The 14,584-nt window shown below is 27.2% G+C and overlaps 1 protein-coding gene across 1 annotated transcript; it reads right to left on the bottom strand.

The window, feature by feature from the left end:
- Nucleotides 1–310: 310 nt before the first annotated feature.
- Nucleotides 311–13,403, bottom strand: LOC145182803 (protein PALS1-like). The gene is made up of 19 exons (XM_090085289.1): nucleotides 13,296–13,403; nucleotides 12,609–12,683; nucleotides 11,958–12,122; nucleotides 11,670–11,784; nucleotides 10,587–10,754; nucleotides 9,352–9,603; nucleotides 8,957–9,081; nucleotides 8,767–8,859; nucleotides 8,559–8,636; nucleotides 8,220–8,457; nucleotides 7,835–8,130; nucleotides 6,581–6,648; nucleotides 6,336–6,394; nucleotides 4,026–4,100; nucleotides 3,826–3,903; nucleotides 3,635–3,715; nucleotides 3,242–3,444; nucleotides 2,861–2,995; nucleotides 311–1,281 (listed from the first exon to the last, which is right to left on the bottom strand). The coding sequence occupies exons 2-19, from the start codon at nucleotides 12,630–12,632 to the stop codon at nucleotides 1,105–1,107; spliced, it is 2,430 nt and encodes an 809-aa protein (XP_089941415.1). The 5' UTR covers nucleotides 12,633–12,683; nucleotides 13,296–13,403; the 3' UTR covers nucleotides 311–1,104.
- Nucleotides 13,404–14,584: the final 1,181 nt, after the last annotated feature.

Raw genomic sequence — 14,584 nt, 5'->3', positions numbered from 1 at the left:
TCTGGTTATATAATCTACTTTAAAATCTAATTTACTCAAAACAATAAAAATCAAGCTTGATCGTTTTTCCAGGTCTTCATATGGTTTCGTAGAAACCAACCCGATTACGAAGAAACTTAGTCTTTTTTTTTTTCTTTTCGGACGCCTTTAAAATCTCTTTAATAGCTTATGATAGAAATTGAATTATCCGTTTGATGGTCGCGAGCAAACAGAAAAAACTTCAGTTTTTCAAAATTTAAATCAAATTAATCTCATTGCTTCGCAACAAGATTTTAATAATAAAACAAGTTTAAAAAAAAAATCATAAACTTAATAAAAATACCTCAGTTGCACTGTGGTTGATTAAGATTTCAAATATTACAATAGTAATCAAAAAAAAAAACATCACGAGTATAAAATTTATATTTGAAACATTGAAACTGCGTAGAAGATATATGAAAGAACACTTAAATACACGTCAGAGAATCTTCTTATTTACAATATTTAACAATTTTGTGTACAACACAAAGTTCTATATTTTTCTTTTCAAAAAAAGTGTATGAAATTAAAACTAAAATTATTTCTCTCGATTAAAAAAAAAAAAAAAAAAAAAAAGTCAAATTGTAAGAAAGAAAAAAAGAAAAACTTCAGAAAATAACTTCAAGATCATTCACAAAGGATTCTATCAAAAAAGAAAAAAAAAAAAAAAGCGAATCACAGAGTTAAATTACAGTGACAAGAAACAATCACAGATCAAAAACTCGAAATTTAGTATTCGTTGTTAAAGCATTCATCGCTGACTCGTTAAACTATCAGATATCAGCCTTTTTGCCTGAGATATGCGTGCCCTTTTATGAGAATCACAAAGTTAAGCGAAGCTCGACGTTAAAAACTAAAAACCTTGACCTTAAAAAACACTACAAAAACCTTACACAACATTTACAAAATAATTTACTGTACGTGATTCAACTCATTTTTAAATTGTCTAGTAACATTCTGATCCAAAAAAAGATCCACGAGTTTCTATAGAAACGTTAACCATTATTTGGATAGACAATCTTAATCAGTCAGATAACCACATTTGATAGAGAGCGCGAATAGAAGACGAAGAAATAACGAAAGATATCAACGCACCCACGTTGAAGGCATCCACTGCGGCTGGGTTTCAAGAAGGTTGCATGTTTCTACCAGCTCTGCAAACGTATGTTCGAATTCATTGTTTACGATAGTTTTATCAAAAAAATGTCCGTGCGTTCGACTCATGTCACGTGCCTTTTCTAAAATATCTTTAAGTTCTTCATCCTACAGAGATATTTAAACATAACGAAGGTGGCAAAAAATATTTGCATATTTATCAGATTTACTCATCTAATTTTTCCTTTTAAGAAGGTAAAAAAAAATTTGATGACAAGTGTTTTTTTTTGCTTAGTACAAAATGCACCGTTAAAAATGAGAAACAACTTTTTTTTTTCTTTTTATTCCAAAGAGGAAATAAATGCTAAATCAAAATAGCATACTAAAATATTCTATTCAATTTTTTTTTTTTTTTAGTCTTATATCCTTTGTATCAATTTTGCAAGATTGTTAGATGTTTAAGCTGAAGCTTTCTCTCCAAACGACAACTTTTTCTTGTTCAGGACATGTATCGAATTTATACGGACTTTGATTCCTTGTCAATCTAAGCCCAAGTACGTTCGATTGGATTCAAATCTGATGATCAAGTACGTTCGATCGGATTCAAATCTGATGATCCAGTGCGTTCGATCGGATTCAAATCTGATGATCAAACGTTAGATTTATTCATTTTCTTCCATCAAGTTTTGACTGCGCATACTCTGAGAGCAGGAGGACCATGTTGTTGGAGCTGCCATCATTTATTTCAATCCATCAGCATATCTGCTGATGAAATCATAAAATTTTCTAAAGACTCTGAGTGTGTTGTTTGATCAAAAATGAAGCAACTTTGATTTGAAAAAAATGATTTCTATACTTTTGAGATTTAGTTACTTTGAAGTATTTTTATCACTTAAAAGAAATTGCTTCCACTTTTTCATAGACGAAACAATTCTTTCCTTAGGTCACCTTTTAATCGTTTGAGCCTACCTTTAGGAGTCAGTTTTAGTTTTCTAACAGCTGCACATACCGCCAATGCGTTCCTTAAGGAAAATATTTTTTAGCACATCTAAAATGGTTTTTATGCTCCATAATAACTTCTTCCTTGACAAAATATAAGACTGATACTTGCTGCTTTTAATAAGATAGATTACCTCTTATCTTTCGATTATTGACCTATTCCTTCATATCTAAACTTTCAAATCTTCTATAAATCTCATGAAAGATCTTTAAATACGAATAAACTTATCAGCATTAACATTTTTATTTAACTTTTTAAAATATGTAAACAAAAATTCAATGGTTATCCATAAGAGATGGTTTCAGAATGGGACAGAACACGACTACAATTTTCAGTATGTTTTTCTTTGTACTCACTTCTTAAAACTCAAATAATATCTTCCTTTTGGCATAAGTGAATTTTAAAGAGGCGAATTAATAGTAGAGAAGTTTTTTTTCTTGCCATGGAAAAAAATATTCCACGTCACACATCGCACATGGCTACTTTTTTCTATCCTTTAAAGTTGAAATAAAACAAATCCTAATGAACGTTTTTTTTTTGTCCAAAACTCAAAACTTTGTAACTCATCATTTAATGAACATTGAGTTTTAAAAGTGAAATTATTTAGAAAATATTTTGAATATAATTTTTTAAACAGTTTGTTAAACTAAAAGATCAAATGTTTGTGCCTAAATTTACTCTTAAATATAGAGTAGAAAAAAAAAAAGAAGATTTCTAAAATAAAAAAAATTTCTTTAATAAAAATACCTTTAGTCTTACAAATGGATTGAAGGGCTCACATGTATCATCAAATGCCCTTAACCTATTTAACTGACCTATAGGTGGTAGCGTAATGAAGATAACATATGGAAGTAAGTTGCAGTTCTTCAGAATAGGAAGTGTCTGAAAATATGAAACAACTTGATTTAAAAAATCAACACATCACAATTGATTCTTTTTATTTTAAATTTAAAATAAGTTCATAGATTCTTTATATTCATATATTTATGTATTTATGAACTTAAAAGTTTAGTAACTGAAATACGATAATATAAAGAAGAAAAGGTTTCTCTACATTTATTATGAAAATTAACAAAAAATTTTTGAACAACATTAGTAACAACCAAAAAATCATAAAAACTAAGAAACCTGGCAATTCATATTCAACACACAAGTTTTTCCACTCCTTATGACACTACGAACAGCACTGAAACTAGTCCCATAAAAGTGGCCATTAAACTGACCATGTTCAATAAACTCAGCAGCAGCAACTGATTTTTCAAATGTAGCTTTTGTAACAAAGATGTAGTCAACACCAGGGATTTCACCATTCTCAGGAACACGACTGGTATCTGTCATATAGAGAATTTTACAATCCCAAAAATTTTAGTCTTTATAATTCTGTACTTACAAAAAAACAACTATTCAATTATTCTCTAAAGATAAATGAATAAATGTTTTTTGCAAGTAAAAAGATTAATGTAAGAATTCTAAAGAAAAATGTCTAAAACAAGGTAAAGAACTATTGGAACAAACACTTACGTGGAACAGCAGCACCATATTTATCTGGATATTTAGTTATTAATCTTTCACGCAACTCACGACGACCTACTTTGGGTGGCCCTAAAAAACAAATTGAATAAAATATTTAAGAGAAAAAAAGAAAGCAACAACAATAGTTTGAAAAGATTTTTGAAATGTTGTTTCATTAAAAAAAAAAGTCTTCTTATCACCAATTAAAACTACAGGTCTGCGACGACCTGGATCAGGGTCTTTTTTCACCATCTCCTCATATGTAAGAATATCAATTTCTAAAAAGCATGAATTTTTTCAATTTCTAAGAATCAAGAGTTAAATTTTTGTGTAAACAAGACAAATGAAAAATAACCAAGAGCACAAAATCCATTAGTTCAGAAAAATAGTCAATATTTACCATCAACAGGTGCATTGTTGGAATTTGTTAATTTTTTTCCTTTGCGCTTTCGTCTTCCACATAAAAACCGCTTTTCTAAGAAATAGAAAACAGTTTTCTTTTTAATATAGTCTTTCTGACTCAACTCAATAAAAACAGTTTTGGTCCAAATACTTTGCTTTTGTGGTCAGGATGAAGAATTTTAAAATTAAGGTAAGAATCTTAGCTAAAGCTCCATGACTAAAATATCATTTGTAAAATAGGGAAAACAATAAGAAAAAGATGCAAAATAATCATAAAATATTTAATCAAAAGAAGTGAGATGGCATCAAGAAGCTGCAATCATTCTCCAGATGCATTCTACTAAATATGTGGTCAGTTCATCAAGACAAAAGCAAAGAAGTTCTCAATGACAACATCTAAAAAAATGTGTGCAGCTTACAAAGCTTTTTTTGGCATTCTAGTTGGAGACCAAGACAAGACCTGGGCACCTCACTTTGCCTGTGAGTACTGCAAGAAATCTTTACAAGGTAAAACAAAAGTATCTTATTTTAACAGTGCAGTCTAAAATAGCCATATCATAAATAAAACCAATGTATTAGACACAGATAGATTTGTTCTTTTGTAGAATGGTACAGAGGGGAAAAAAGAGCCATGAAGTTTGCTGTTCCTAGAGAACAAAATGATCACACAACCAACTGCTATTTTTGTATGGTGGATCCTTCCTAAGGCAAAACTGGAAGAAATGCACCATCTATTTCTTGTCCATAAACTGAAAGAGTGGGATTTGTTGGATGAAAGTGTACAGGTAATAAGCCAAAGAAAATGTCACCAGCAATTCTCACACTTCTTTACAAAGAAAGATATGTTGTGCTACTGCAACAATCAGGCTTGTTTGAAGCTGTTGGAATTGCATGTAATTCAGATGAATGGTGACTCTTCACTGACAGCTCTTCCAGAATCCTTAAAGCTGTACCTCTGCAAAATGGAAACAAGAATCCATCCCTCCCCTTGGCTCACTCAGGAGGACTATAAAAGTGTCAAGCTGTTACTTAGAGTTTTGAGATATAACAAGTATAGCTGGGAGGTTACTGGAGACTTTAAGATGATAGCATTTTTGATGGGACTCCAAGGAGGTTTTACCAAGTTTCCATGCTATCTCTGCCTTTTGCACATCAAATATAGAGATGATGAAGCAGTTTGTTAAAGGTCTTAACAAAAACTCTGCAGCCTTAAAGTATCTTCAAGACTTCTTTCCCAAGCTATCAGAAGCACTTGTGAAGAATTATAGAGTGTTTAGAATTTCCAAAGAAGGTTACAAGAAAAAAGAAAAGTCTGCAAAAGTTTATTCCTGTGGTACAAAGCTTTCTTGGCAACAACAAGGCAGACAATTATGTGGAACTAGGTGGGTTCTTGGTTAAAAGCTATGGCCAAATAGATTGTAAAAAGTCACAAAAATGAGCTGTTTTTTGACAAAAATTCAACTTGTAACCTCAAAACCAAAGTTTGAAAAGAATAATGGGTGCTTTCTCATGTTTTCCATTAAAATAGATTGAGAAATAACAATAACTTGTTGGAAACAAAAATCAGTGTATTATACATTGAGACAATTTAAATTGGAAGAACTTGCAATTTTGTATAAATAGTATTGTAGAAATTATGTTAATATTTCCAGTAAGAGTGCTCAATACAGCGTAAAATAAGTAGAGCGAATACATTATTATCATAATACAAACTAAATAACTAGTTTGGTTTATATCACATTACTTAAAGTTTTCTTAACTTGTGATTAAAATGTGAGTCATAACTTGTGTAAACTTTAAGTAATGTGATATAAACCAAACTAATTATTTAGTTTGTATTATAATTTTATATATATATATATATATATATATATATATATATATATATATATATATATATATATATATATATATATATATATATATTTATTTATTTATTTATATATATATATATATATATATATATATATATATATATATATATATATATATATATATATATATATTTATATATATATATATATATATATATATATATATATATATATATATATATATATATATATATATTATATATATATATATATATATATATATATATATATATATATATATATATTCATATTCAATCATATAAATAATTAGCATATATGAAAATATTTAACATTAGTACAATATTTAACATATGTTAAATATTTATACATATGTTAATTATTTAAATGATAACATTTAATTACTAAATTATTTTAAAATTATGGCTATTTAACTTAGAAATAACACTAAAAGTAAAAACAATATTTGCTCTTACTCTCAGAAATGATAGGTCCGTCGTCTTCTCCGCTGAGTACCAACTTTGCTTTCTCTCGTCTTAAAAACAAATCCAAAAATTATAAATTGTCAAATTAAACAACACAGAAGGACAAAATATCAAAAATAATGCATAAAGATAATAAATCAAAGCAATATCAAAAATTGTTATTAATATATATTAAAAAAAAATATATTAAAATACAATATGCATTTTTTATCATAAATAAAAATAAAACAACTTACTGCATCTGAAACTTTCTGCTTGGTATCAACCCAGCTAAACCTTGCTGGTCACCATTTACATAGTGAGCCTGAATGAAAACCAGGAGTAGTTACAAGACATGAGAACTAGTTACAGAACTAACAACTTGAACAAACTTTAAAAAAACTGTTGCGTTATGTATTATGAACACAAGATATTTAACACAAGAAAATTTTTTTAGTATGGAGCTTAAGGATACCCCTACGCAAATTTTATTTTCTTACGGAATAAAAATTCTTAATCAAATACAACATAAAAATCAGATTAAAAGAAAATTTGCTGCTTAATTTATCTATCTGAAATTGCTATTACTATCCTGAATCTTTGCCCAACTAGTGTAGCTGTTGAGAGATAATTTAGCAGCAATGTATTCATTCAACAAAGAGGAACACATTGACAAATAAAAGAGCTGCAAACCTTGTTTATATAGATCAAAACCTGCTAGAGATGAGAACTCTCTCTCTGCAGAACAGGTTGTGAAGAAAGCAAAGGGAGTCTCATCTCTTAACCAACATGTGGACATTGTCTACTAATCATTTAGGATTTATGAACCAGTTTCATGAATAATAAATAAAAATGAGCCAGATGACATCTTAACACAATTGTCTGCTGTCAATTCATCTGAATTTAATGTAGAAGGGGCTACAGAACTTGATCCAGACCTTTCACTTTATCTCTAATTCTTAGATTTGTTATAAGAACTAATAACAAATACAAACATACATTCATCTATAAAAAGTTTTTAATTAGGATGCTTTTGCTGATTTAGTAATTTCATAAGTTGACTCATTAATCACAAGTTATTTGCCTTCCCAATTTCATATATTTACTAGCTTAAGAATAACTGTCAATCTTTCAAAACAAAATTAAAAAAAACAACAGTGTTGTTGTTTTATTTTTGTTTTTTTTAATAAAACTGATCTTAAAATGGCACAAGAGAACAGAGAAATGGGAATTTTAGCTGAAAATAGAAAGAGATCCAAACATTGGGATGACTAAAAAATGATTAGAAGAAAATATTTAAAAAAACTTTATGTCATTTTAGTATGAACAGGAGAATTTTTAAAAAAGTCAATAGAATAATATTCTCTTCCTTATTTTGCTAAAGCATGGTGGATGATCTTGGTAAATCATGTTGGATGATGGTTGAAGAATTTTATCTCTTTAACATGATTTAATAGAATGAAAATCCTTGAAAACATGCAAAATAAAATCTTGCATGGAACGCTACACACCTGCCACCAATCTGGATCTGATTGATTTATTATCTTTAATAAATCACCTTTCATGAAGGCCAAACCTAACTCTGGGCAAGGGAGATACTGATCATCTTTTGGATTGTAATCAAATAAAGCTTTTAAAAAAATTCCTTGTTCAAATTGAGAATCTTTGTGAGGAGCTGCACTTGGAAGAAGAACAAAGGTTATAGTTCCTTCCAGCTCAGATAGTAATTCAACAACTTCATTGATATTTTTCCCTTTCACTGATTGATTGTTTATCTCAAGAATTTCATCCCCTTCATGAAGTAGTTCTAAAAAAAAATAAAAAATAAGCAAAGAAAAATCACATATTAATGTAAGATTCAGATATTCTCTATTTAAAAATATTTTGATAACCCACCGCTCTTTTCCGCAGCTCCTCCTTTTATAATTCTACTTATTATAACCGCATCTCCCTCATTCCTTACAGTAGCACCAAGTGGTTTATTTGTTTTATCAATACGAACTATTTTCACTCTGTGATCTTCCTCAATATATTCAGACATATCATCTGGATCATATACTGATTCATTTTCAACTTCAGGAAAAGTGTCTAATGATTCTCGCATAGCAATATGATCGTGAGCATTGAGAAGCTCCTATAAAAAGAAAAAATTCCAAGAATAGCGTATAGAATAAAAATTCCAAGAAAATTTTTCCTTTACAGACTTTTAAAACAGTAAAGATTATTGAAACTTACTACAAAATGTGGTCGATTGAAAATTTCCAGAAGTTTGGCAGACGCATCATCTTGTAGACCCATTAACAAAAGTCGAACCTGATTCAATAAAAGACTTTATAAACAAATAGATAGTTAGCAAAACTCTGGAAATTTATATTGTATGCATCACAGATGCAAAGTTAAATTGCATGCATCACAAAATCAAAGTTAAAGTTAAAAAAAAAACCTCAGCCAAAAGAAATGTTGAGTTTGTTGCTACTGGTTTCATTGAATCGTTTCGTTTTTTTATTGCTGCAGTTTTATTCATTTGATTATGTATCTGTAAAAAAAAAAGTATTGTTTTTTTATTTTCATGATTAAATCAGTTGAATATAAAAAAGAACTCTTTAAATCTTTTGGTTGGAAAAGATAATTACTTTGATGCAGGCTTGAAACTGTTTTGAATTCAGCATATTTTGAAAAAAAGAAGTGTCATCTTGCTGATACTGTGATTTGGATTTGGAATGCATTAGGTCTAACACAGCCACAAACCTTGAAAAAGCTGAAATGCACGATTTAAAAAATGCATCTAGATTTTCTCTTAACAGGCAATATATTAAAACTGGCCAGGGAATAATTATAGAAAACAACAAACATATTAGCAGTATCAAATTAAAAGTAAACAAGATGAAAAAATGATAATGTATTGTAAGTAAAGTGACAAATTATAAATAAAATATATTATAAATAGATAATTATCTAATGGACATTATCTAGTTAAAAAGGTAATTTAAATTTAATTACCATAGCTATTTTAAAAAGATTTTTGTACCTAATGATTTTGGATGTGAAGCTACTTCATCAGGCAAATCAACAGTGATAGAATCATCAAATTCATCACGGGTGAATGCTTCGTTAACAAAACGCGAAGGTATGTTGCTACTTCGGTCAACAAATTCTGCTCTTGGCTGTGTTCTTTTAAACTTAAGCATTCCATCAACACTAGTTAATGGAGATGATTCTCCATTAGTTTTATTAACAAAACCATTTGTTTTAACAGCTACGGGTTGCTCATGAGTAACATCTAAACGAAGTAAACTTTAGAAAATAATTATTTAAATTGTATTTACAAAACAATTATGTAAATTGTATTTATAAAATAAGTATGTAAATTGTATTTACAAAATAATTATGTAAATAGTATTTACACAAGAATATTTGTAAATATATTTGTAAAAAAATTGTTTACATGAAACTGTGTAAAAAGAAAAAAGGAAAAATTTGTCTTTGAATAAAATAACTTGAATGAAAAAGAATATTTTAACAAAACTTGAAAAAAAGGTGACTGGTGATGTTTTTGGGTAAATTTGAAGATTTTTAAGAAAACTTTTTCATTTCACTTTTTTTGGTCTAAAAATATAGAGAAAACTTTTCCCTGATTCAAAACCTGAATGAAGAATATTCTCACATCAAATGCAATACTGATTAAAAGAATTTCTAGGTTATTTTTCAAAAGAATCAATTTTAGAGGGGAAAAAAAAAAAGACAATAAGCATTAGCATTTGCTTTTTCCATAATTTTATCCATTGATAACTAATAATAGCAAATAATGTGTAAACTCATAAATATCAGACTTTTAGATAAAATGAAATGACAAATAACTGCATATTTAGACAAAGAAAGTTGTAAAGTTCAATTTAAAAATTTATGATAGCAGCATCATGCCTTCAATAGTTTTATTTTTTTAAGATAAAAATAATATTGCACGATATTTAATTAAATTGTTAAACTTATTTTTTACAAGTACCAACCAACTACTTATGTACACAGATAAGCTTTTCTGATTTCAAATGTTAACTGTTTTAAAAAATTTTAACAAACTTCAGAAAATCTGATTTATTTTAAGACTGATATAGAATGGCATTCGCTATTATTCATTATTAACATAAAAACCAAATGCTTTGTAGATAATTTAGAGTAAACAGTTATATATATGCTTTTTTGTGGTATGTGATATACAACTAACATTTTTTGTATAAGATATTCATGTAAAAAAATATCTCTTACATTGGTCTGTCTTCTGTTGAAGATACCTTCGTATTTTAAGAAGGATTTTATTTTTACATTTATGTATTTTCATTATGACCTCAGCATGAGTTACATGTTCTACATTTATTCCATTCACTTCCAGAAGTTCATCCTCTAACTGTAGTCCACATCTCTCTGCAGGAGAACCTAATGCAAGAGTAAAAGAAACGGAAGAGCAAGTTAGAAGTTAAAATAAAAAGTGCATCTAAGTATAAAAGCCATTTTAAAGTTCTCATTGATCTCATAAGTTGCAAGAAAAGAGTCTCAAGTAAAAAAAATCTCATTTTGAGATATTTGATATGTCATTTTAAATGTCTCTTCTTGAAACCTATAAGATCAATATAAATTTCAAAATGACATTTCAGATATGGTTTTTGGATTGAGTTTCTCTTTAGATATTAAATTGAATTTAGTTTTAGTTTAAAAGTTGTAATCTTCAAAATGCTCTTTTTTAAGCAATAAAATTTATTTGCATTCTCTTTAACTCTAGAAATTGAATCATATTTTCTTTATGGATTGTATTTACAATTCCTAAAACTTATTCTGCTAATGTCCAAAACAAAAGTCTAAAAAGCTTGCTGATGATCATGTTATAAGGAAGACTACTTGGAAAATCATAATAAAAGAAGTCAATTTTAAAATGAGGCTCAAAAATTTAGAATCATAATCTGTCAGAATCATAACCATAACATACTCAGAATCAAAAAAATACTTAAATTAAAGGTTTTTAAATCCTTATTCACAGATTATTTTTCATTTGTGAATTAAAATACATTTTTAGATAAAAAAAAATCTGGTCCTTGCAAAAGAAAATGAACAAAAGAACAGCAAGAACTGAATAAAAACTAGAAACAGAAAAAATTTTAAAACAAAAAGTTTTTTTTTTTTAAAAACAAAAATTATACTTTACTAATCATTTGAAAAGAAATTTAAAAAAGGTTCTCCACTTTTTATAGTCTAATCATTTTTAAATATAAAAGAGGTTATAGTGTTTGCATAAATACACTTATATTAATATATTGATATAAATTGATAATAAATATTTTAAAATCTGGTTAGCACCTGGGGAGATATCATCAATTCTTGGAGGAAAGCCTTCATCAATACCACCCATTACTGAAAAGCCAAACCTACGATCTGAAGGTCCCATTTCAATGAGAATATTAGTAACTTCACACTAAATTAAGATGATTAACAAAAATTTAAGTGAATTTTTCAATTGTTCTAACTTTTCTTATACACCTATTTTATAATATTCCAGCACTTACACATATAATGCTGGAGAAACCCTGCTTGTCAACTATACAAATAAAAAAGCAGATATTATAAAAGTCAATTTAGAAGTCTCACATCTGCAAGGGCAGCGGATGATGCATATCCATTATTCAAATGATTTTCTGATGTCGATGATGTGTTTGATCGTATCGAATGTAATGAAGATTTTGAATTGCTCAATGCTTTTATGTTTTCAGCTCCACTTGTAAACGAATATCCATTACTAATATAACCATTTTTCTAGAAACATTTACAAATTATTTTATATAGCTGTTAAGTAAACTTCTTAAAATTAACTATTCTGCTAAAATCTTTAGATTGTTTAGATTTTAATTATTATATTTAGTTTGTATATTATCACAATTAGTTTTACATAATATTTTTGTATTATTACATATATTTCTCTATTGTTCTAATTGATTTGCATAAAACAATTAAATGCCATTCTATACACTATAAGTTTTTTCATTAACAAAAAAACTATTATTTAGAAATATAAAATGAATTAAATACCTAACTTATAAAACATAAAACAAGTTAAATATCTAATTTATAAATATAAACTAAATAATTTAAAAACTGACAATTAGAAAACATGTACAATTGTATGAAACTGTAAAATTATATCAATGCATATATAGAATCCCAAAAACAAAAACATTTGATTACATTTTACTTATCAATTTTTTATGAAATAAATAATTTCTTAAAAATTGGAAAACAAACCTTTATAACAGATCTATTGTCCATATTAAAAGTAGAGAATCATTTCAAGTGACCATTGATAACTGTTGTTAGTCTCTAAATATCAAGTCAATGAAAAACTGAACTATTGACAATATTTTAACAATTTTTAATGTATTTTGTATCCTTACATATTTTTAAAAACAGACAATTTCTTTTATAAAAGGTATGCACATAATTACACAGCTTTAAAGCAGTAAAGTATAAGCAAAAAATATATTTATTCACAGAATCAAAATATGTGAAATATATGTTAAAAAAAAATTTAACATTTGAGATTATAAAAATATAATTTTATTTAAAAAACCTTCTTTTTCTATCTATTTATCATTTAGAGCTTTATTTTAAAAAATTTTTCTTTGAGATAAGGATTTTTATTCTTATTAGACATAAAGTTGACAGCTATAAATATGTAATTATTAATGAAAGAAGAGATTGCATATTTAAAAAGTAAGAATAAAGTAGAATTTCAAAATCTAGCTGTGTTTATATATATACATATATATATATATATATATATATATATATATATATATATATATATATATATATATATATATATATATATATATATATATTCACACTCATACTATTGCAGATTATTGCAGATTGTAAAAGATTTTTGTTTAAAATGAAATCTCTTACATTCTCATTTAAAAAATATTTTACCATTTTCAATATTGATCAGTGAAAACTTTAACTTTTAATTTTTTATAACTTTGTACTTTTTCTTGAAATGTAGTAAAAATAGACATGATAGTAATGCATTTATAATCTAATAAATGTAATAAACACACAACTTGTACTTTATAAAGTTTTAAAATAAGGATAAAGCACTACTTCTTTTCCCAGTTATTAATAAAAATCAAAATAATTTATATTTTAATTCTAAGTAGTTTTTTGTATATATCTTATATTTCTAAGATATAGATATATATACAGAAAAAACTTATTTGCTACGTTAAAATTAACAGAACTTGATTACTATAACTTAGATTACATGATATCACCCTAATATGTTAAATTAATTCACAACTTTAAGTTGGCTAAATAGTTAAGCATTAAAGTGAGATTGATTATTTTTGATATTAAGTTCTGATGTATAGATTTTTCTACTAGCCACTAAAGATTTCTTATTTAAAAAGACTTTCAAAGTTCTTACAACTTTTCCCTAGAAAACTATTACAAATAGCACACCATAAATATAATTAACTTTATAGAATTATATACAGTTATCTACGTATCTGTATTCTGTAAAATTAGATGATCTGGTTGTCTCTTACGAAGTTGACATTCGCAGTTAATATGAAAGCAGTTTTTTTACATTCCAATAACTCTCCCGGGGAGGCATTTTACAGAGTGTATCCGATGACAAATATGATTGTAAATTTTCGGCTTCTTTTTTACGACATCCTATGTCATTAGAAAATAACAAAAGAATATTCTATCAAGTAAGGCAAAAAAGCCCTAACTCTAACGATTAGCAGGAATATTCTGTTTATATCTAAATCGAATAGAATAATATGGCCGTAAATTATCTCTTATCTACCCATGTGTGTGTAAATAATTAACGACTCGGTTAGGATTTTCAAATTTGTAATCTCGAATACGTAAATATGTCTTTTAAATAAATATATTTTAATTTATATCTAAAAGTTGTACGGGAATAAAAATATGCAGAAAACAGTCGTTATTATGACTTTTTTTTTTTTTTTAAAAAAAAAAAAAAAAAATCTTTTAAAGTAACCGGGTAGCAAAACAAATCTGATACCAATATATGACGAGTAAAATAAATGAACTGCTTTACAAAAAATATCTATTCAAACGTGAAAACTTTGGTGCGCGCAGTTTTTTAGAAAATAACAGTTAATTAACTAGAAACATGGGTGTCAGATCGCGACGGCCAGGGGTTCTTAAACAAAACATCGATACGTCGGTAAACCTGAATTTTTTTAAGA

The sequence above is a fragment of the Hydra viridissima genome, unplaced genomic scaffold (assembly GCF_058129835.1).
Source record: "Hydra viridissima isolate aposymbiotic clone 2 unplaced genomic scaffold, HvirCarnegie_v1 scaffold_4, whole genome shotgun sequence".
NCBI lineage: Eukaryota > Metazoa > Cnidaria > Hydrozoa > Anthoathecata > Hydridae > Hydra > Hydra viridissima.
The sequence above is the reverse complement of the archived record's forward strand: the minus strand, read 5'-3'. Positions and strand labels throughout refer to the sequence as shown.